Raw genomic sequence first — 20,732 nt, 5'->3', positions numbered from 1 at the left:
TTAGACGGTTTTGCACAGGATGGGTGACAACTCAGCCTTACTCTCCAGTCCCTTCCTCGCCCCTGAGCTGAAGCTGCCATTGTCACATTAAGTGCTTGGCAGCAGCAAAGAGAACATCTTTCCAAGAAGCAGATGACTGAGGGGGCCTGTGCTCCCCAGGGAAGATGACAGCATGGAAACCAGCATGAAGCAGAGCACCTGTCCCTGTGCCCCCAGGGCTCCCTGCACAAGCACTGGCTGGGCAGCACAGTCCAGCAATGCAGGACAAAGCCTACCTGCAAGGCAGCTGGTACCTCGGGATCAGCAAAGACCAAAACTGCCTGCACCTACCCTCTGATTTTATAGGTATACCTATCACTCAGAACCAGTGAATAAGTGCAAATAATAGTGAAACGTTATTTCAACAGTAAAGACAAAAAGATGTCATTGTCTTAAACATATGGAACTATTCAGGGCAGTTATGATTTCACATAAAAGCTGAATTCATGAAATACACAGGAAATCAAAGCAGCAGGTTCTATTTTCTTGTCGTTTTTGGGAAGTACTTTAGGAACACTTACAGATGTGCAAATGTGTAAGAGCATGCTCTCTTCTATAAAGAATGACCTTTACCTTTTACTCACTTCAGTCTTCAGCTCAGTGCGCCATGCTATGCTGTACAGTTGCTTAGCGCATGTTCATACAAGAAGTCCTAAAAAGCACTATAATTTCAAGAACTGTTTTGTAGGACTATTTTCTGTAACAGCTGGATTATTGTCCATGTCCCCAAATTCCCTGCTGTAAAGCAACTATTTCAGAATCTTATCTAACTCCTTTACCAGATCAACTACCAGGCATCACTGAAAGAGGAAAAAAAGAGGAAATCTACAGAAACATGAATAATTTGTTGATGAGAAGCAGTTATTCTGAAGGGGAGGTCTCACACTGGTGCAATTGAAGAATTTTCCACCACACAGAAAGTTCTAATATTCTTTGCTATTGAAATGGCAAATTAACTGCAGCAAGCCTCCATTGCTGACTATTAAAAACCAGCTGAGGTAGGAGAGCCCAGCAGCACCACACCTAACACTGCTGTACAGCCAGCTCCAGCTGAGGCTGGAAGGCATCTCTGGAGGTGATCTAGTCCTACACACATACTGATTTTGAAGGAGACCACAGCCTCTAGGGGCAACCTGCTCCACTGTCTTACCACACTCATAGGAAAAGGTTTTCCTGATGTTTCAACATCCTCCTGTATTTCAATTTATGCCCATTGCCTCTCAGCTTGCCACTAAGCAGCACCAGGAAGAGCCTGGCTGAGTTTACTCCCTCTTCCATCATGCATTTACGTGTTGGTAAGGTCATTCCTCAGCATCCTCCAAGTTGAGCAGTTCCAATTCTCAACCTCTCCTTGTATGTATGGAGGATGCTCCACTTCCTATCATCACAGCCTTTTGGTGGCCTAGGTTCATTAAATCTGTTTCTCTTGTCCCAAGGAAGCCCAGCTCTGAACGCAGCACTCCAGATGTCTCACCAGATCTGCAGAAATGATAACTCCTGATGTGCCAGCAACACAGCTCCTAACACAGCCTGGGAGACTGCTGGCCTTTGCTGTAGGCTGGCTCAAGGTCACCTTGATTCCCAGTACATTTTTAAAACTCACCTTAACACAAGCTTCCCCATTCTTGCTCAGCATGGAAATCACTCAGATTGCAGAGGCTTCTTCCACACCACACCCTCACTTCACCCTGCTCCACAACAGGGCTGGCAGGAGGCCCAGCACAGCCCATGGACTGACTCAGCAGCAGGGAGAGGAACCAAGCGTTTTAGTAGCCAGGAACAAGCTTAGCAAGTTCCCAGGACTATCAAAGAAATATTTTTACAGTAAATGCTTTGCTATGAAAGCTTTAATAAAAGCATCTAAGAAGTTGGAAGTGGCAGATGAAAAATTTGCCCAGTTCTTACACTACAGAAAGCAATTAAAGAATAGCATAAAAGAACACAACATTTGAAGTTCTCTACTTCCCCAGAATGATGTAGTAACACGAATCAGGCTACAGCGCCCCAGGTGAACTTCCAAAAGTATTCATGTATCACCATAGCCTGTAGAAAGATTATAGTCTTTTATTGATTTATTGTTTTACAGATTCAGCTTTCGATAATAAAGTTCAATAAATCGATTCCCTAATCATAAAAACTCATTTTACACATTATGTACAGGTACCCAAACATGTCACAGCGATAGCACAGACCTTCACACAGAACAAGCTGGGCAGAGGCGCTAAGGGCAAGGACGTACATTCAGAGATCAAGTCGTGGATATGCACAGTGCTTTTGGCACACCTCACTGAAGATTGCCCACACAGGGACAGTAAAATAATCCCAACTAAGTGATAACATGGATTAGTTCAACTACATTAATTCCAGGAGGAACACTTCATTCACAATTAAACTGGCCATCAGAAGAGATTTAAGTTGAATCAAATGCAGCTGAACTAATCATTTTAGTTTTATTAAGCAATCCTCTGTAGACAAATTCTAGGCCTTGAGATCTGTCTCCAATATTAAACACATCTTTTTAGCTGAGATATGCAGAAGTTTGAGGACTGAGGGAACTCAGGTATGAGAAGTATTCTTTGGCAGTTTGATACAAATATAAAAAATACATTATTTTTGAGGGCTAAACTAAGCTTTTCCCATTACTGCCAGCACCAGAACTGCTTCAGTGACACAGCAACACATACCGTAACATAAACACTACCTTGCATTTTAATGAAACAAAATTCATATTACAGATGAACATCAATACTCCAGATACCCTTCAACAGGCTACCCACTTCCCACAAAAATGTTGAACTTCACACTCAGTGGGAAAATTTGCCCATGTCCATGAGAGGGCCGAGGAAACATTGCACAACTGTTCACCTTCTCTGCAATACAGGACCTGGCACACACAAGCAACCAGTTGACAAAGTGTACTCAAAATATTCCAGCTCCTATGGAAAGCTATTTTATGTCAAAACCCTTAGTTAATTTATTGAATATCTCTTGCTCTTTTCTGAGATAAAGTGACCACAGTCTTTCTGTAACTGCAATCTAACCTTATGATGATGAAAAACACACAGCTAAGAGTTTATGCAATCTGCTTTATAACATTACACCAAGCAACAAGTTAAAATACACCATTTCACAATGAGGCAGACATTCGCTTAAAATCTGGCAATTCCCTTTTAAAAACAGTTGTCTTCCCTTCTAGTGACATGGCTATCCCAAAGGGGATAAAGCCAGGCTCAGTTTGAAGAGTGGGGGGAGAGGGAAACAGGAAACACTTCCAGAATGAAGCATACAACAGTTCTGCAGCCTGCAGGACAGAAGGCTGCAGTATCAATGTTTGACTCCAGTAATACAGATCTAAAGATATTGCTTTGCCCAAATGCAGCCATAAACTTGTAATTTTAAACTACTTGCAAAACAGGAATGTAACTCCAACAGGCCATTCCACGATGAAGACCATTTAGCATCTCTCAGTTATCACAGTGCTGAAATACTGTAGGGCAGCTTCACTTCATCTTCCTTCTTTGTCCGCTTTCTTCCATTCAAACTTCTAATGCTCAGTTCAGAACAAATAAAAATAAAAAAAGGCTTAAGCAGACTCCCTGGCTGGGCACACAAGTACAAGCAGCAAATCACATTTAGCCATGAAGATGACTCAGACCTTTTTCAAATCTTTCAGCAAATGATGCCAGAGGCTTTTCCTGCTTGTTACCTTGAGTTAGCATGTTATAGGGAGAACAGGTATACAAACAATACATAGTACTGTTTATGTTTATTCCCAATGGAAAACTGACTGAGATGTTGCATTCACTCAGGGCTATAGGAATACTTCCATTCCACCACTTAAAAAAAAGCTGGATGCTGCAACACAGACTGCCTAATCCACTTACCATGGAAGCATCCACCCCTTTTTATGGAATCTTCTCAGTATTTCTAGAACTTAACACCTACAGCTGGCTTAGTCATCCCAGCCAAGCTGCAGTCTCTATTTTCATTTAACAAACCCAACTTCTCTAGAATTCACATATTACATAGTAAATATATCTGAAGATAAACCATTGCTCTGAAATGCCTGACCATGAAGAATTAAGAAACAAAGATGGGAGTTCTTTCTTGGTTTTAAGGACCTTCAGGGCATGGACTCCTATTTACATTGTCCTGTAGAATTCACAACACTTAATTCTTGCATGTTCATTTTGACACTTGAATGTCAAAGTGAGGGCAATTCAACTTTGTTTTTAGTTACTGTCTTTTTCGAACAGGAAATCTGTGAACTCCCCTCCCCATAGATTCTCACACATTCACACAGACTCTCTAGAAAGGTAAGACACTTTATTGAATTTTTTTGATAAATTAAGAAAGGACTATGAACCAGACTTATGGGTAGCAGGTGCTTGTAAACAGACTTCAGTTCCTTCACAGAGAAAGCTTGACTCCATGCACTCAGCCCGAAGTCACTTTCCCCAGCGTTGCTCACAGGCTGCATAGTGATGGAGGGCAGAGAAAAAGTCTTCATAGCTGATGTTTAGGTGGGAAGGCAAAGAACTGAGAAAGCAAGTTAGAATCATTAAAATAAGCTTTTATAAACACCACACTATTCATACAGCCACTCAGGAATATCACTAAAAGCAAGCTACTGTCTGAGTCACCTTATGAAGTTGTTCTCAACATGGTTGTTGTCACTCAGCTCTAACAACTAAACACCCCTAAAGACCCAGTCACTCTATAAACCAAAGCCTCCCATTAGAGTACACAGGGCCCTTCAAATCAGTGAAAAGCTGGAGCAGCACAATGTGTCCACAGGTTTCAGTGCGCTATAAATGCTCTCGGAGATAAGAAGTTCAGCTCCTTCTAAAATTGAAAAGCAATCCATAGGTGTGACCTTCTTGTATTATTCCATTTCCCTTGTATCCTTAGTTTCCCTGTGAGAAACCTATAAGCCACAGAAAATCAACACTGATGTAAGGAATACTGTCAAATGGGACTGGACCACACAGTAGCTGGTGACAGAAGTTGTTCCTTCAACCTGAGGCATGAAGCCTGCTGTTGCCTTGTCAGTATTACTAAAAAACCAACAATGAATGCTTGACAGTTTCATTGAATAATTTTAAAATATCCTCAAATCTATCTCCAGACACTTGTTTAGCTGGATCTCCTCTTTTGGCCAGTTCCCTAAGTTACATCATAAAGACTTGTTTAGGTAGATATTTTTCATTCTAGTGTGTTTCATAACATTTATAAGAAACTCACATGATTTCTGTCAGTCTGATGTGCCACGGAAGGAATCCTAATGTGCTGTCCACAGGACCAAACTTCAAGACTAAATCAGGATCAGGAAATCCATTTGAACCTGTAATAACAAGTTACAGTAGGTTTTATTAAATTCATCATAGAATTTGTTTTAGTTCTAAACCCTAAGGCATCTGGTTTTTCACTGAATGCCTTTTTTTTGTTTTGTTTTAAATGAAGGTCCCAAGTTAACAATTAAAAGCCCAAGAGGACAGACTGGTCTTGCAACACCTGAATGACCAACTGAGCAAAAGCTTATGCAGCCACTGCAGGCCCAGCTGGACTGTTAATTTTGTCAGGTAGTTTTCAAAGACTTTCTATGGAAATTACAGGAACAGTTACATTGTTTTGAGTAACAGTAAACCCTAACAATGCTGTTTCATCTGACTTGTTCTAGTTTTGTCTTGGCAAACTCAATTTTAGTAGCACAGAACATGCTGTACCCTGACTCTACTACTATAGTCCTTAACTATGGAGAGCTGCAATCAAGTAGAGTGAAAGAACACATAAAAAAGCTTAAGGAAGTTTCACTGAAGAACAACTTGGTACCACAGACCATGAAGGAAAATAAAAAAACCCAACTTGTTAGATGACGTGTCTCTTTCTCAGCATGAGACCCGACAGAAATTTTAAAACCAACTTACTATAAAATTTCAAAGACACTGCTGCAGCTGGCATCTTTCTGGTTAGATGAGTGAGGAAGAACAGGGCAGTGTGTCTTTTTCTGTTACTGTGTGGACAACCTGACCCATTCTAGGGCAGAGCAAGATAATATTGATGAATTCCACTAAGTGCCCACACTCTTACTACCCATACCTTAAAACCCCAGCCAGTCATTTCCCTCATGAGAACATCCTGCCCATGTTCTGAGGCTGAAGACAATTAGTGATCAAACACCACTGCCTCTGTCTCCCTTCCATATACTTCTGCAGTGCCTAAGCTACTCCAGGCTAAAATTGACAGACAGGAAATAGGCTTAGAATGAGCAGTCTGAGTCCAGCTTTCCCTGCTAATTCTAGCAAGTTGATTAGAGCAACACGTAGAGCACCAGTAGAGCACCCCAAGGGGACCCAAGAAGCTGAACTGCTCCTCTTGCACCTACCTAGCTCATCTGAAAAGCATTCCAGCAGTCATAACCCTATTTTGCTATAATGCTGCAATTAGTCATGATTATTGCAGGTAATTTGTTGTCACCCCTTCCACTATCCACCAATTCTGCAGGTTAAGTGCAGGAATGTTTATACTAGGTAACGACTACCTTTAGCAGATAAAGTTTAATACAGCCTACTTGCTCCAAATGTCAATGTTATTTCTCAATTCTTTCCTTGTTTACTTAAATAAAATAATAATTAAACAAAAAAACACTTCAAAAAAGCAGTCAAGAGCCTTTTACAGTTTTCAGATTAGTTGTAGAGGAACTTAACTTTGGGAGTAACAGAAAAGGAAACTAAAGCCAGATTTTGCTCCACCCAGGTTTTGAAACTGAGATTTTTTTTAAAAGTTCACATCCTCCCTCCCTATTGAATCACCACAATAGCGATGATACCTTTTACCAGAGGTAAAGAAGCTGTTCTCCCCAAGCATGTGCATTTCTAAGGAGGGATAAAGTTTTAGATAGGAGTGTCTTGTGCCACAGTCCAAATCTCATCTCAAAGTTAAAAAAAAGATTGCAAAGCAAAAGCCACTTTGGTGTTCAGAAGCTAGCACGTTAGTATTCAAGAGCTTTGCAGGGAAGCAGTGAATACTCAGAAGGGGGGACTCTGGAGGAAGTGGACAACTTTACTCATCAGCTGATTCAGTAGCTGAGTACTCCTCAGCTGGTACAGCAGCAGGATCTTCAACACTGCAACGGCTTTTCAAACAGGACAAGACCTTCCCAAAGCCCATTTAATGCTAACATTTCCTTCTGGCTCTTATCTGAAGGAAAATGAAAATGCACACTAGTATTACTGTCACAACAGCCTACTAAAAACACAGTATGTGCTTTCCACTCTGCATCCAATTCTCTACCTAAACAGCAGTGCTACAGATAATTTACATGTGGAAGCTCCCTGAGAGCTGCTGGAGATACAGCAGTCAAGTTTAGCACACACAAGATACAAGGATTTGGGAGCAAACTTTAAAAAACAAGAGGCCAAAAGACTTGCACACTCAAAGGATGGCAATCTGGTCAGGGGTTCTGCAAGGGGAACATGAAGGAATTTTGGAGCTGACAACTCTACCCTTCTCCACACATCTTACAGGGCAGCTTGAGTAGCCTTAAATTGATAGTCGTGTTCTTTGCTGGAAGGCAAACAGACAGCAAGCAGAGAATATTAAAAGGCAGCTGGCACCTACTTTTCTGAAAACAAGCTGGTTAGCTGAGGCATTGCTCAGAAGAAAGTACTCTTACACTGCAGAAAACTCAAGCTGTAAGAATTAAGTGCATGACTGAATTAAGAACAAGAAAAGCCACATGACAAGCTAGAATCATACCATTTTAGGACTAGGCTTCAATAACTGCACCCTAAACATGAACAAAAAGTTTAAAAACTAAATTAACAGGTATTTAAATCAAAACGTAAACCCCCAAAGATTTACAGAAGACACCATTAATGCAAACTCTAATAATATAACTATTCAAATATTGCTTTCCAGAACATGCTCTCAAATCAGTAATGCACAAATGCTTACTTTCAATACTGTTCCATTCAAAATGCAAGCAAACTAAATTTGCCTACAAGTAAAACAAAGTTTAAAAAGCTACTGCTAAATAAGTAATGAAAGAATACTTTACTTCCAACAATGTCCCAAACATTAAGTAAACAAATTAATAAGGACCAGTTACAGGTATTATCCTTAATTATTAGCCACGTACATGAAGCGGTGTGTTTCAAAGTTTATAGTTTTGACAGATTAGATTTCTCTTTCTGTGCTGAGCTAGCATGCAATAAATCAAAAATAAAAAGATTGGGCCTAATACTTTTAATATATCCAGACAGAACATCACCAACAAGTTTGAAAAGCTCCAGTTAAGTATCACTGGCCAAAATAGACACAACAGGTAACAACTGTCACTGGTTCTCCATTAATTTAGTAATTGTTCTGAAGGAGTGATTATTAATTTCCTTTAATTGCCTTGGGGTATAACAGAAGAGATGTCCTAAGTTCTTTTTCAGGTGTCTTATTAAATACATTTAATAGTTCCACTATAGGAGGATGCTGACAACAGGGATGGAATTCAGTTTGAAGCGGCCAAACCACCACTGAAGTCTGTCTGCAGAACAATTCAGCTGATCACCCACATGAAAAAGAAGAAATCACTCTTTAAAGTCCCATTAATGGGGACCACACTACAATAATATGGCCAAAGGCATCCAAGTTCAAGTGTGCAATCTGAAACCAGAACCCTACCGAGCTAAGTACAGCTGCAATTAACATGCATGGATCACCTAAGCCAGCTGAGCAACTCATAATCGCTCCACAGCACCACTGGAAAAGTGCATGCTAATTCTAAACTTCTTCTCCCAGGTGTGATAGTAGGGCAGTCCTGCCCTTTCCATAGCTATTGCATGTAGCCACACATCACAGTGCAGAGTCAGTAATCTGCATCAATTAGTAATGAAGACAACTGTGGGTTATAGAGCAGCAAGAGCTCTATCATTGGCATTCAGGGTAGTAGTCAGACAGCAAGAACAGCTTTAATCGGTGTAACCAGATCTGGAAAAGACTCTGCCCATCCATATTTGCAGCTTGCAGGAAGTTAACCTAAATTACAATAGTCTAGTTTTAGGCAATCCCAAAAGTAGTTTTTTCAGAAAGCTCATTGCAGAACATACCACAGGCACTGTAAACTCTGATAAGCCAAAACTCTGCAATTTACCTTAATATTTCTGCTAAATAATTTTTCTGCTTAAAAAAACTGCTCAAAAGGCAATAAAAATAGAAATTTTTAGCAGAAGCCTAAAAGCAATAATCATAACTTACTCTTATAAACCAAGCATCAAGATGCATACAATCCAAGCAAAGAACACACTAGCAACCAAACTGTTATGAATTGAGTACTCTTTCCCCTCCATATTATACTTACTACTTAATAAGTTGTCTAACATATTCACATCCAGGTCTGAATGTGTTCTTTGCTGCTGTGCTACCAACTGACAGAAGTTCTGAGCAGCTTTGACTATGTCTGCTTTTCCATCTTCCGGAGACAGCACCTTCAATGTAGATTGGCAATTTAAAACTGAAAGTACAAAACATAGTTTAAAAGCAACAGAAATATAATTGTTTTGCATGTGCTTTAGATAGTCACAGATACAGCAGAAAGTAACTTGTAGTTTAATTCCTGTATTATAACTAGTCACAGATACACCTCACCTATCTCTTAGAGAAGTGGGTAAGAGTTTTCTGGATTTGCTGTATTACTAAAACACAAGCTTAAGGCAACTACTTTGAGAAGGGGCTTAATTCAGTCTTCAAATGTAGCTTTCCAGGAAATTTGGATTGGAGCTTATGCTGTCAGGCAAAGCACTGAGAAGAAAGGTGCCTGGATAGTAATTTAAGGGGTTAAGGGAAATTTAAAAAAAAAAAAAAAAAAAAAAAAAAAAAAAAAAAAAAAAACAAAAAAACAAAAAAACAAAAACCAAAAAAAAACCCCAAACAACCTACAAGCTAACTTCTATCCTAGAAGAGGAAGGTGCGCCTCCCTCAATCTGATCACAGCATCTTCATGCAAGAGTTACAGTAAGGATCTAAGATTGCTACACTGAAGCTTGGCCTACAAACTAATTTCTATCCTAGAACAGGAAGGTGCTTTTGACAGCTACTGTGTACATTCATGCGACATAATTATTAACCTTGGGGGCCTCCATCAATCTGATCACAGCATCTTGATGCAAGAGTTACAGTAAGGATCTAAGATTGCTACACTGAAACTTGGAACAAGATAATAGTTCAGAATTCATCTATTCACCTGCAATTATGTCTATGACTTAAGAGGACATTTCACAACAGTAATTATCTTAAACCCACACTATTGAGAGGCAAGAGTCTTCTCATACTACATGACTTGCACCATTGTCAGTACTGGTAAGGCACCTAAGAGGTAAACTTGCCAAAGAAGCTGAAGGCCAGAGATGGTCACTATACTGGCTTGAAGTTAAGTGGGTTAAATACCAAAGTGTCAACATTTCAGGCTGATACCAAACTTAGGATAGTTATAACCAGACAGTTAAAAATACGTTTCTTAAAACAGAACCTGACTGCAAAGGACCACACAGCACAGTCATGATTCATAAGAACACCTAAAACCCCTCAGTTCATCTATCCAAAGCCAACACAATGAAAATGATTGTTCCTTAATATTGCTGGATTTGCAAATTTGCATCAAATGTCCTACATTAAAAAATATTTAACAGTATCCTGAAATTGCAACACATGCAGTTTTGTTATTCAGAAGTGAAAAACTGCAGATAATAATAAACTGCATAGATGTCAGTTTGTTCAGTTGAAAACATGAAGCATCTGATCTGACTGTGAAGCCTCTGAAAAAAGAATGAAGAATTTAAAAACAGAACAGAAAACACCTCTGCTTTTCACAGTTTCCAGCACAAAAGGTTCCTGAGATTTAAATGCACTCTTCCCATCAGCAAGTCTGAGAAGTCTTTCAGTAGTTTGTTTGGTGTGAACATAAATATCTCAACTTAGGTAAGCATAGCTAAGTATGCTGGAGTTTAAGACATTCATAGGCTGTCTACCCCATCTTCTGCTGGTTATTTCAACCTTCACAGGAAGGAAAAAAAAAACAGCATGAAATCTGAGTTCTTCCATATAAATACAAGCATCTTAGGCTTAGCTGTTCATAAGACAAGTTCATGTTACAATATTATACTTTGTACTGGAAAACTGGCACAAAGGATTTTGGTATTCGGTCTGCTCTCATAGGGGAGGCAAAACTTGCAAGTAGCATTTTCAACGCAGCTAAATGCACCACAACTTGTGCAGACTTTTCATAAGTCTTTGAACTATGGTGATCTAAAAGCATAAGGGCTGTTTAGGGATTTTTTTACAAGACCTACTTTAATATTATGAGTTGTAGTTAGAAGAGCTGTATCAGCCCATCTCTCTAAGAAAAAGGCCTGATTCAAGTACGTGCCTGTGATTTATTATATTTGAACAGACTTCTAGCATTTGTCTTAGGGAGCAGATGAGTAAATGAGTTCTTATAGCAGATACTGCTACCTACTCCTGCCTTCCACGTCTAACTACGTGCAAAAGCTATTATCACATTTATTTTTTTAACTTGTGCCCTTTACCTTCCTGATGGCATTATACCTTGCCATGACAACCAGCAGTCTTGATCTTTCCCTTTCTCCTCTCCACTTTGAGGTGTATATTTGGAAAGATGGAAGCACATACATGAAGGAAAAGGTCACTCTACATAGAAATGTGTTTAAGTAAAAGCAGATTTATGATTGATATACAGCTATTTAGAGGCATACCAAGCCCCTCTTGTAGTTGATCTTACCTTGACCAGTTTTGTCGTGATTTGCAAATTCCACGGAATACTTGGAGCAATCTAGTCCCAAGAGTTCTTGCTGCTGTTTTAAAATTTCATCCATCAATCTTGAATTATTCCTCTTGAAAATACCTTTTAAAAAAAAAGTTGCATATCAGCCAACTCCTGTAAAGGATGTTACAAAATAAATCTGACACTAGGCAAGAAGAGAAAGTTAGTCAGAACTGGTTTCAGACCGGCGTTCACAAGTGTGGGTAAGAACTCAAAGTGACTGCTACTGCACGTGACTAATTTGAGTGACCTTGGAAAGACAACTCATGTACTTCTGTTCTTCTTTCTCCCAGCCTGATTTAAGCAGCAAGTTGCAACTGTGTAAGGGATAGCTTATGACTCATTTTATTGTCCTTAGTATGCTAGCAATAGAGAAAGCAATAATCAGCAAAGAACAACCAAGTCAGATTAACACCAAATTTCTTTAAAGCCCACGCTGCTTAAGTCTGCTACCACTTATCGCCATATCCCTAAGGCTGCAGGCCAACAAAGCAAGTCTCCACTACATCAGCATTTCAGGTCTCAGTAAGTATCCACTCTTAAGCCATCCAATAGCATGGATTTTCTAATAAGAGAATTTCACAAGCTGTATGTTTCAAGGAGTTCATGCAGTCCCCAAGGCCTTTTTATACTTACATATTTAAGGCAGACATTTCGAACACAGGAAACCACAAAAGCCTGCTTCAAACATACATGGGTTCCTGTACTAAAATAAATTCTATGTTCTGAGAAACATAACTCTATTTCTGATTAAATGCCACAGCAAAAACTAAATGTTACAGTTTAAATATTTACAATCCAAAAGCATGGCTAGGCATATGCACTCAGGAACTGGATAATGCTTTTATCACAGGATATTCAGAGGTTTTTACTGCACTTCATTCAGAAACCTTATGTGAAACACTTCCATTGACCAGTCTAAAAATGCCCACACACTAATCTTACAATGTAGACAGTGCAAAAGAATGTAAGATATGCAATTTGATGATTAGGCTTAGGATTCAGCACCACAACCTGACTACAGGATCTGGAACTGCTACAAGTGTTCCCACATTGGCCAAACTGTATTTAAGCACTGGATCAAGACCACAATACACTAGGAGTTAGTTTGCAATATGAAGTGATACAATGCATTTATTTAATATGCTAGCCTTTAGGCCTAATGAATTAGAACTTTTCTACAGGTTTCATTAGAGGTTTTAATAGGTGGCAAAGTATCTATTTTTCCTCTCATCATGGATACTTCATGTAAAAAAAAAACCAACTATTTCATTACAGAAGTGTTAGTGGTGCTTATAACTGATTTCACATGTTTACTGAAAAGCAAGTAGTAGTAAGGCACAAACCTCTACAGAAAAAAAGTGTGTTGGAATACTTCTGCTAAGTTTAAACTAACATTAAATTGTGCCTTCTTGTGCTCCCGCTTTCTAGCATATACATAACAGAAATTGAGAATGCTGCTTCAAATAAAACTGCTTGATACAACTCCGCTTGGCTTGGTCTGTTTCATGCTGGGGTTAGCACAAATTGTCTTCCTTACTCACAAGGTCAGCAGCAGTGCAGCCAATGCAATTGCTAATGCTGCACCCTCTTCAAGGAAGATCTGTACAAGGCTGCATGTGCCTCGCCTTCAGGAGTCACTTGACTTCCACATAGTCTTATTTCTCATGTCTAAAAGTATGTTCAATATCCAGACAAACATGTGACATAATTAGGAAAGGCTCCCAATCTGGGAAATAAGCTGCTGCTCTTCTTTCCCTTTCTCACTCAACATTAACGATAGGTGAAAGGTTTTTGTCTATTCCTGCCAAAGACTGGAAGAACTAATTCAAGACTCCACACTCCAGCTCTAAAGTAAATTAAGACATTGAGGACAAGTAGAAGAACTGACCAAGGTGTTTGCTTCTCAGTAAAAAGAGATACCATATACTGGAATTGGTCCAGCTCCAAAGTGAAGGTCCTTAACACACACACAACAAATACAGAAGACTTGCTAAATAACTGTGTTCTTAAGCTTTATCTGAGTACCACCCTTCTGTTCTGCCCGTTTATCTCACCCACCCCCTCAGTTGTTCAAACTTGGAGACTGCACGGCTCCTGGAATAGCAGTTTAACAAACAGGAAGCTGCTGTAGTTGTACCATGTAGTTGCAGCATGCCTTCCTTGGAAAGGCCTCCACACCTGAATTCCCACTGAACCATCAACCTTGACACATACACAGTTTTCCTGAAGAGAAGATCCTGAAGCACATCAGAAGGTAGTAAAAATTCAGACTAACTTAGATCTTAATTAAAAAACAACAGCATTTGGGAATACTCCTTCAACGTTTGTCTCTTAGTCAGTGCACAAGAGACTTATGAATGCACGTCACTGCAAATGCAGTCCTGCCAATGCAATATTCAAAGGCCAAATTCATATTCAACTTCAACAATTTTACATGGTCATGACTCAGCTATATTCTCCTTACCCTTACAGTATCTCAAAAGCCCATTTATCTACAAGGCTCATTTTTTAAAAACTTTGTAAATGTGCCCAAGTTAGTTCTGGGAGATGCTGTTGCTTAATTTAAACATAACAAATATAGCAAACAAGTGCATGAGTAGGCCAACTCAGTAACAGAATTACGTGTTCCTAGGCAGTGAAATTTAACTCTTGATTTACTGCTACCCTCCAGTTTTGATCACAAAAAGTTAAAGCTAGTCCATAATGTAATTTTAACATTATAAAAAATTATGGTTTAACAAAGGTCTAATAAATTTTAGCAATAAAACAGCTGTTTGCTGTTAAATGAAAAAAAAATGTGGCACTACTCATGTTTCTAATATGGAACACAAATATGAAATTGTCACTATTATTTTTCATCAGAAGATTTTCTGGTTTTGAGAAGCAGAAACATTTGTTTGGTCAGAACTCCGGAACCTTTGTAAGCTGGCGTAATGTGTATATTCCTGCAAAGGAAGTGTTCTAAGAATGATATGTATTTAAGCACTAAAATGCCCAGTGCAAGAGAGTATCAAACTCCATGTTGGTTTGTTTATTTTAACTACTGAGAACTTGTGAGCTGTTTTCAGGGATACTACTTGTTGTTTTTACAACACAAGCTGCAAGCATGCTGTCAGTCATCTGCTGCTATTAGAGCTGAGGCAAAGCAGAAGTGTTTTAGCTTCCTGCAGTAATCCTCCATTACACAGGTCTTTTCCAGGGCACACACCTTTTGCTCAGATTTACAGCAGCTACAAGCCATGCCTCTTTGCTTGCAACCATGGTGTTGCAATATTTTAGGGTTAGTTACTGACAAATGAAGTTTGTAACTAAGAGGCTGAAAATTCATCACGTGTAGAAGTGACAAGAATCTTGAACTGGAAGTGAAAAACTGGCACAGAGAAACACCAAGTGATGTCAACCATTTGTTTGTCTGACCAGACTACCACAGTCACCACCTGTTAATGCCTTAATGGCATCTCAAAGTTCAACATTGTTAATTTCCCTGCTTTTTAAAGCAGCAGAATCTGGTAAAACACAGAATAATAGTTAGCTCTGCCTTGCAAGGGAACACCTTACCAAAGCGGAGTACAAATCTCCACAACATTTCAGTTATTTGCTTTCTCAATTTCTTTCCAGTGCTGACAAGGAAAGAGTAACCAAAATTAACCTGATAACAAACTAATTGTTATCAGGTATTAACATTTTGAGAACAAATCAAATAATAAACCACTTCATTAACAATTTTTGTTAACCAAAATTAACCTGATAACAAAGTAATTGTTATCAGGTATTAACATTTTGAGAACAAATCAAATAATAAACCACTTCAAAGAATGCACATGCAAGAAACCATTTTAACACATGAACAACTTTTGCCTACGTCCTGTTGCCTCAGGAGGAAACGTGGAAAGCGTGGCCTTTACACTGGACCTCAGAGGATATGGAAAGCTACAAACACCTCCTTTATTCCAAGAGTCTTATTTCCAAGAGGAAAAAAGTAATCCAAGTTTGAATGTAGCTAAAGTCACTTAAATTTCAGTCAGATTAAGGCCATTTAAGACAGCACTAACCAAACAAAGAATTTGACTTAGAACTAAGAACTTCATAGGTGAACCACTCCTCCCACATTTCTTCTTGGAGGACCATTCTGCACTAAGAGAACAGGGGCTCATCAGAAATTCAGAGAAAAGATACCTCTTTCATATTTTCCATTCCTTTAAGGAGATCACCTTCTACAGATTAGTGTTACCCCTTTTAATAAATGTGGTCTGAGAACTCCTCTCAACTTGACACCAACACGCAACTGCTGAATGAGAAATTTCACATGGGTGAAAGCCCACAACAAATGCCATGTGATATTGGTATCTCACAAGTGTTCCAGAGACATAAAACGACAACATATTTATCTTGCCCAGTGAAATGAACATACTGCACACCCAGAAGATTTCATGGATTGATCAAAGTAGCTAAACTACCAAGTAACCTAGAAGAGACTAGAAGCCTACTTTGGGGCTAATTAAGTAATTTCTTTTGCATACTCTATCCTTCCTAAGAGTTTTTAAGAGAAAAGTGGTCAGAAGCAAAGCAGTTCACTAGAAAGCTAAATCCAGGATGAACAACTCCAAATTCTCTATACAGTCACGCTACGGGCTTTAAGAAACCTTCAGCGTGAAGCATCTAGCTAGGAGTCCAAAGTACCCAAACACCAAGATTCAGCAAGCTCCCAAAAAGCACTCTAGACTTGTCTTAAACCATAGCAGAAAAGCTTCACAGAAGTAACACTCCATCAAGCTCTCCCAAATGGCAAAACAACTACCAAAAGAAAGTTAAAGTACATACCACTAGTAAAAGGCTTCTGCTCCACAGAAGGTATTTTAAGTGCTATTACCTGAAAGCATTATCAATGCCTTCTGACTGCAACAAAGCTGCAGTATTTCCTCAGATAAGGTCTCGACAAGAATAGCTGGATTTCAACCAAGAAATGACTGGCAATACAGAAGTCAAGAGAAAAATTATTGATCAAAAGCCTGAAACTTTAGTTTGCATTATTTAACTCAGGTGTGCATGGTAGCATTAAATTTATTACGGCTTTGTCATGCTGCACAGTAAGGAAGATTGAGAGAAAGGGCTTCCACACGCCAGGGGCAGTAAGGCCAGACCACCCTGGGCCTCCAAACATGCTGAGGAAACAGCAAATGTCTCAGTTCTGAGCCCTGCACAACTCCAGCCAAGTTACCTTTACAGTTACTGGTGCAGCTGCTGTAACAAAACAGTGTGAGCTGGAATGCAGCTACTTGTTTTAACATTGAAGAATACACGAACAACCTTCTGTTTAGCAATTTTGGAAAAAAATACAGAAATTCATTACTATAAACAAAAAAAAACGCTTATGTAGCACTTCTTCTGTAAAGAACTTCATGCTTCCCTTTCCTCCTATGGAAGAGGCAGTTAAGGACGTATTTTGAATTTAATCCTCCTGCAGGAAACTGACACGCTATTTCTTGCGGAGAAGGCAACCATGGAAGACCAAGTTTGTGAACAAGGTTTCCTCTTGCAATCAAAAGTACTGCAGATATGCAGTGAAGGAAAAGAAACAAATTAACACATACCTCACCACATCTAACACTGATCCAGAGCACTCACAGCGAATTCTCCTTTTGCACCACAGCCAGCACCAGTGGAGACTTTGACAAATCAATAGTTGGTACACTTGTATGAACACAAACCCCCAGAAGCAGCTCAGCAGTCCAAAAGCACCACTCACCATCTGAGTGCATGGAAACAAGTGCACCCTGCAATTAAGGGTCACCCTCTGCTACTGATAAGAGCACGTTGTACCTGACTTCATTCACCTTCACTATTATCAGTGTTAGCGCGGAGGGTTCCAGACTCCACCACCACTGAGGACCGCACTTAGCAACAGCTGCAACATCCTACTTAATGACAAGTCTTTCTGGAAATGCTGTATGCTCAATCAAGGCACCCTAAGGAGCTTAGCACCACAAGAAAGGCAGCATATGTGCTATTACCAGCAGTAAGCATACACTAGAGCTGTAGGAATGACTGAAGCTGAAGTCAGGCTAAAGAGCCCAGCTGTGCACAGAGCAGTCGCAGCTGCTCTCCTGGACAGCCCGCTGAACACCTGTGTGGAACATGATGTGTAATGCAGGCTGTTCTCATCGACCCTAGAAGTTTGGCAAAAGCCACAGATTTAAAACTATTTCGTTGCTCTGCTTTCTTTGATTTTGCTGTAACAAACTGGAAAGCAAACTAGCAATTAAACTAGCACATTCTAGCACCAGAGGACCAACAGAAGAACAAGCTACTGAAAAATGTTTCGATACTGAAATCACGAGATAATAGCTATATTTTCAGATCTCAGAGGTGACAGCAAAACCTGTTAACATCTAACTTTAGAATGAAAAACTAAAATCCACACTCATCACATAACCTGCACTTAGAACAACAAAAACAACCAAACTAAAGAAAAAATTCCCAACAACAAAACAAAAAAATAACATGACACAGAAAAGCAAACAACATACATAATCTTAGATTGAATTAAAAAATACATGGATACAGCAGCAAATAACTCAAGATTTTCATTTTTCTGAACTGCCAGCAGTAACAATTGTTCTGCAAGGTTATGCCAGCTCTTCAGTGGACAAAACTGTAATTTCTGGTCATCATATTCAGTCTTCCAGCAGTCAGTCTTAGATCTGACTGAATTTCAACACATGCTGGTGAAGCAGCAGTAGGTTTTCAAAAAAATGATGTTTCAGACACTGCCACAGCTCTGGCTCCTTACTGTGAGGCAGGAGCTCAGCAACAGTGGCTACCCAAGCATTGTCTGCTGCCTTCTCCCTCCTCACTGCTGCACAGTAAGCAAGATGAAAACCAAGACGACCAAGAAACATGATTCTCAGCTTGATCTGTTCCTCAGGTCAGTTCTCATACATATAATTTGTGGAGCACAGTGCTGGAATCTAAAAAGGAGCTAAGCACATACATATTAGGCAATACTGCCCATAGCTTATTCGAGGTTTGAAGTTTAGGAGGATCCTGTACAATAAAAACATCTCTCTTCAAGCTTTGAGGGAAACTCTCTTCCCTTGGTACTGCTTGCTCTGCAGCATTTCACCTGGTTGAACGTGTTCCAAGTTAGGAATAAAAACTGTCAACATATAAATGACTTTTGAGAAGGTGCTGCTCTCTGTGTGCTTGAGATGTTACACAAATATTTTATATAATTCTTTGACTTCCAAATGAGGAAGCGCTCCTCCTCTTAAATACAACATAACGAAGTTCCACAACATCCCTGCACAGATGGCCAGTTTAAACTGCTAAATGACCAGTACTAAGCCCAGTTTCTCATAATGATCTTAGAGTAATTTAGTGAAAGTCAAGTCTTACGAGTCTTTTATCACATAGGAAGGATCAGCCATGAAACAAAGCTATAAATGGTGATGGTTTAAAATACAGCAAAAAAATTTTAAAAATCACAAATGTCTATGCTCAAGGAAAGGCCTGCACACCTTAGAAGCTTTTGCACACTTGACAACAAAAGATTTTGTGGGATGCACTGCTGGACACTTCCTGAAAGAGCACTAGAAGACAAGTGTGCCTCTAACCTGGCAGAAATCTACAGTTCACCTAAACTGCACGACGCCTCTGAACAGCCATTGGAAGTGGCTCAAAACAAGTTAAACCCTGGTCTCCTACAGTCTCATCCCTGACAGCAAGAGCACAGAGATCTTCAGGATGAAGTTTTTTTCCTCTGCAGGACAGAAACAGGAAACAGTCCATTTCATGTATTGTTATCCCTTCTGAGTTGACAGCTTGTCCAGTACAGGTTAGAGATCATCTCTCAATAGCTGGACAGAAAGCTTCAACTAAGAGTATCTTGAATATGGCTGGTTTGAGCTCCCCACTAGGGAAGGATCGGTATGAGGAAGTCAGATTTGTGCCATGATTTCCTCGCAGTATGTGAAATCCAAACTCTGATCTTATCTTTATGATAGTCAGTGACGTGGAATCAACATACCTGCAAGAGCCAGAGTTCAATGACTTTACACCTGAGACTCAGTAACAAAATCACACAGCAGATGTGAAAAAACACCAGAGCTTCCAGAAGCACTGGCTCAGAGTTAACTCAAATGCCAAGCAGGACCAAATATCACATAATTTAACTTCACAATACAGACAGCACACAGGACATACATGCTTACATTTAACTACTTGTCCATCCTGTTTCTTCACACAGGAGTACTTGAAAGTAAGAAGGCTATTTTCATTCATTAGCTTTTGGAGGTCCAGCCCCAGCTCACAAACAGCACTCACAAGAGCAGGTAACCTAAAGCTCTGCCCTACCAACAGTCCTGCCCTACACTTTCAGATGTCAGCAGTTCCTGTCAGCCCGAGGCTGTGGACAAGGCTCTGGAAAGCAGGCAGGACCGGGTCATCCCGACACAGGAGCTGGGCCAGAAGGGCAACCGGGCCATTCCCCAGGCTCCCCGGCGACAGAAGCTCTGCAGCGACCAAGCAGCTCCAGCGGATGGGAAAGGAGCTGCCAGCAGAGGCTGGACGGGCTTGGGAAGACCCCAGAACAGCGCGGCCCTCCGGCTCCACGCCAGGAGGCGCTCCCAGGGCGGGCGGGCACCGCCCGGGACTGGGACTTGGGGCACCCCGGCCGCCGCTCACCGTTATGGTCGTAGACGCTGACGTAGGAGATGCCCACGGCCATGCACCACACGACCAGGCTGGCCATGTCCGCGTAGCTCGGCTCCTCCTCGGTCACCACCAGCCCCACGTGCACCGGCAGCTTCCGCAGGGCGCGCCCGTCCGCGCGCCACCGCTGCCGCCCGCGCGCCGCCCCGCC

The 20,732-nt window shown here is 40.4% G+C and overlaps 1 protein-coding gene across 1 annotated transcript in view; it reads right to left on the bottom strand.

Moving 5' to 3' along the window:
- Positions 1 to 4,344: 4,344 nt before the first annotated feature.
- Positions 4,345 to 20,732, bottom strand: part of NUS1 (NUS1 dehydrodolichyl diphosphate synthase subunit) — a 16,629-nt gene continuing 241 nt past the window's right edge. Inside the window, exons 1-5 of the mRNA XM_041423923.1 lie at positions 20,555 to 20,732; positions 11,828 to 11,950; positions 9,392 to 9,544; positions 5,284 to 5,383; positions 4,345 to 4,578 (exon numbers count right to left, since the gene is read on the bottom strand). The exon at positions 20,555 to 20,732 is cut by the window's right edge and continues 241 nt beyond it. Coding sequence (XP_041279857.1) covers positions 4,488 to 4,578; positions 5,284 to 5,383; positions 9,392 to 9,544; positions 11,828 to 11,950; positions 20,555 to 20,732 — 645 coding nt within the window. The 3' untranslated portion in view covers positions 4,345 to 4,487. The remainder of the gene's footprint in view (positions 4,579 to 5,283; positions 5,384 to 9,391; positions 9,545 to 11,827; positions 11,951 to 20,554) is intronic.

The sequence above is a fragment of the Onychostruthus taczanowskii genome, unplaced genomic scaffold, assembly GCF_017590055.1.
Source record: "Onychostruthus taczanowskii isolate IOZ18803 unplaced genomic scaffold, ASM1759005v1 scaffold8, whole genome shotgun sequence".
NCBI classification, from domain to species: Eukaryota; Metazoa; Chordata; class Aves; order Passeriformes; family Passeridae; genus Onychostruthus; species Onychostruthus taczanowskii.
Note: the sequence above shows the minus strand (reverse complement) of the source record. Positions and strands in the feature narration are given on the sequence as shown.